Below are 3,374 nucleotides of genomic sequence, written 5' to 3' on the forward strand. Positions count from 1 at the left end.
TTACTTATTGAATACCTTGATGAAGCTTAACCCATGGCCCTTAATCCAGAATGTGTGCCATGCATGTCTATGTGGTCTGAGCTTGCCATGAGTATGCTACTTCTCTCTAACACATAATCACTGACACTAATACTATCACCTCTTTCTCTCCGAATGTGGAACTGCAGACTTTAGATGGTGAAGTTGATGAAAAGTACAAGAAAGTAGAAAATTTAATTGCCAAAAAAACTGAAGAGTCAGCTGATGCAAGGAGGAAAGCTGAAATGCTACAAAATGAAGCAAAAACACTTCTGGCTCAAGCAAACAGCAAGCTCCAACTGCTGAAAGGTGGGCTGGGTCTTCTCACTTAGGCTCATGTTTCTGGTTGTTTTTACAAAGTAATTTTAAAGGCATAAAGTTTGAATCTATTCACTTTGTCTTAAGTGTTTAAACCAAGCATTACAGGTAAAGATTAGATTAGGTTTTGAAATTATCATGGTATAAATTGCTCAGACTGACTTTTCCTTTTTATCTTCCACAGATTTAGAAAGAAAATATGAGGACAATCAAAAGTATTTAGAAGATAAAGCTCAAGAATTAGTGAGATTAGAAGGAGAAGTCCGTTCACTCCTAAAGGATATAAGCCAGAAAGTTGCTGTTTATAGCACTTGCTTATAGGGCTATAACATGGCTGAAGTGATCAAACTAAAATAGCTACATTTTTAAAATTGATTTAATGATCTTCAAAATAAAACTCATTACCTATTTAATGTTTTTAATCACCAAATTTTTGTATCAAGTTAAATAAAATACAGTGCTTTTGTATAAATATATATCTACTATAATTCTTACATTATTTTTACTAATATGGTATTCATGAATCTTTCAGTGTAAAAATGAATTTATAAACAAGTTTACTGCCTCCATGAAGACCCTAATTTCTGTTATGTATATAAACAATTATGCTATATATGAACAATTATTCATCTGTTTGACAAGTTAACATCTTCTAAAAATCCAGAATCCCCCCGCCCCACCACCCAGTGGGATTCCCAGGTTGAGGTAAAGGAAGTTACAGCCTATACTACCTTCACTATGTCAGTGGCTGCTTAGTTGCTCCAGTCTCTAAAATTCCTTTAAGAATTCCATGCTCTGGGAACAAGAACAAAAAGCAGCACTTCAGAAAATCAAGAGGATGAATTATGTTTATAAGCACTACCACCTAGAATAAGGCCAGAATTGCTGATGGGAAGGTTTCAATTCAAGGTTTCAATTAAATCAGGCCAGAGTTTATGGACACTTCTCCCTCCAATTAAGCAATGCTAATAAAAAACACAATAATTTCTTTAAAATTCTCTGCTATAATCCGTAGGTGAGGCCAAAACAGCAATGTTAACAATTACTTAGTCCAGGGGTGTCCAACCTGTGGCGTGCTGATTTTGTTAGGAGTTTTTTTGCTTATCTATGGTGTTGGATATCACAATAAGTATGCAGGGACCTTTTTTTTTGCCTTTATATATTTAATGTGTGCCCCAAGACAACTTAATCTTCCACTGTGTGGCAGAGGAAAAAAAAAAGTTGGGACACCCCTGATTAGTCCATAGGATAAAAAAAAAAAAATTACTGGAATGTAATTGCCAAGCCCATGTCAACTTTATAGCTGAACTGTTAGCTGGATAAAAGCCCAGCACCTAAGTGTTTTTCTCACACATTCCTCTGAGAGCAAAAGTATTCCATGGCCTGCTTAACAACTACCCACACATCCAACACAGCTGCATTTGAAGCTGGGCCAGGCCAAAAGTTATGTAAACAGCCATAATTTAAACAATCAGGCAACTTACCTCTGGTCTGGGGTAAATATAATTGTCACTTATATTTAGGTTAAGAATCCAAATAACTGAAACAATTGAATTATACAAATTTAATATGTATTTAAAATAGAAGAAACCCTTTCTGTTCCCCCTTCCTCTTCAACTAAAGATCCCATTTTGAAAATTACTAATTTTAATACATTGCCACACTAGAAGAAAACTTTTTTCCCTTGGGACCACAGTGCTGTATTACAAAAACAGAATAAAAACTTCAAAAACAATCCTTTCTAATTTAATGAAAAGTTTATTGTTTGTACGTGATTTTAATCTGTAACTCACAGCGCTGGAATCAATTTTTATTCTGCACACCACATGAGCTGTATGTCACTGACAACATACTTCTTAGTCTCTGACAGTCAAGTCTTGTCACTTCATACGTTATTTAGCTGTATCTGGAGTGGACCTTGGGTGGTGCTGGATGCGATCTAGATCATATCCCCTAAGTATGTATACACGCACAACAATGTGTCACTGCATACTATCCTACGATTTCATTCAAAGAGCCACCAGGTGATCATTCAAGGGGGAATGCACAACTGAAAGTTGTGGTAAACAGAAAACATAGTCCAGCATATGTAGTGGCACACTGGGCAGGGCGACTGGAGCAGGGTGACAGGAAGTAAGGGAGACCTGCTAATTGACAGCAAAAACAACGAGCAGAGGTTTCACAGCGCCCAGGTATGCTATGCATCTTCCTGCTTATCCACCAGTTAGTTTTATATGCTTCACAAGGAACTGGGCTTAAAACTAGCATGCATTAAATACAACTCACATGGCAGTTACTGTGTTAATCAGCTTAATGAAATGGACAATTAACACCCCCCCCCTTTACAAGCCAAGAAAAAATATTGAGTAGATAATTGTAAATGAACATTTAAAACTTGCTTTTTATTCTTGGTGGCGCCCGTAGCTCAGTGGGTAGGGTGCTGGCCACATGCACCAGGGCTGGTGGGTTTGAACCCAGCCTGGGCCTACTAAAACAAAAAAATAGGGAGGCGTTATGGTGGGCAACTACTTGGGAAGCTGAGGCAAGAGAATTGCTTGAGCCCAAGAGTTTGAGGTTGCTGTGAGATTATAACATCATGGCAAGAGTCTGAGGTTGCTGTGAGCTATGATGCCAAGGCACTTCACTGAGGGCAACAAAGTAAGACTATCGACATTAAAAAAAAAAAAAAAAGGTGGGGTCTCAGTGTGTGACACACCTCTTGGGAGCAAGACACAATTGTAGGAGGGACTTTACCTAACAAATGCAATCAGTGTAACCTAGTTTCTTGTACCCTCAATAAATCCCCAACAATAAAAAAAAAATTAAAGAAAATATTTGCTTTATTCATATGACTTTGACTTTACTACCCACCAGATATATATGCATTCTCATACTGAATGGAAACACTTAAAGTTGAATTCAAGTATTATTTTGTCTCTACAGCTAGAATTTCATATTAAATTATACTTCACTATACCCAAATTGGAACCTTTCTGCTAAAAGTAGGGAACATGGCTCGGCGCCTGTGGCTCAAGCGG

General features: G+C 37.3%; 1 protein-coding gene across 1 annotated transcript in view; it reads left to right on the top strand.

The window, feature by feature from the left end:
• LAMB1 (laminin subunit beta 1) overlaps positions 1 to 806 on the top strand; it is a 75,329-nt gene extending 74,523 nt beyond the window's left edge. The window contains exons 31-32 of the mRNA XM_023519583.1: positions 168 to 327; positions 521 to 806. Of these exons, the coding sequence (XP_023375351.1) occupies positions 168 to 327; positions 521 to 657 (297 nt within the window). The 3' untranslated portion in view covers positions 658 to 806. The remainder of the gene's footprint in view (positions 1 to 167; positions 328 to 520) is intronic.
• The last annotated feature ends 2,568 nt before the right edge of the window (positions 807 to 3,374 follow it).

The sequence above is a fragment of the Otolemur garnettii genome, unplaced genomic scaffold (assembly GCF_000181295.1).
Source record: "Otolemur garnettii isolate 467f Iridium unplaced genomic scaffold, OtoGar3 scaffold00005, whole genome shotgun sequence".
Classification (NCBI taxonomy): Eukaryota; Metazoa; Chordata; class Mammalia; order Primates; family Galagidae; genus Otolemur; species Otolemur garnettii.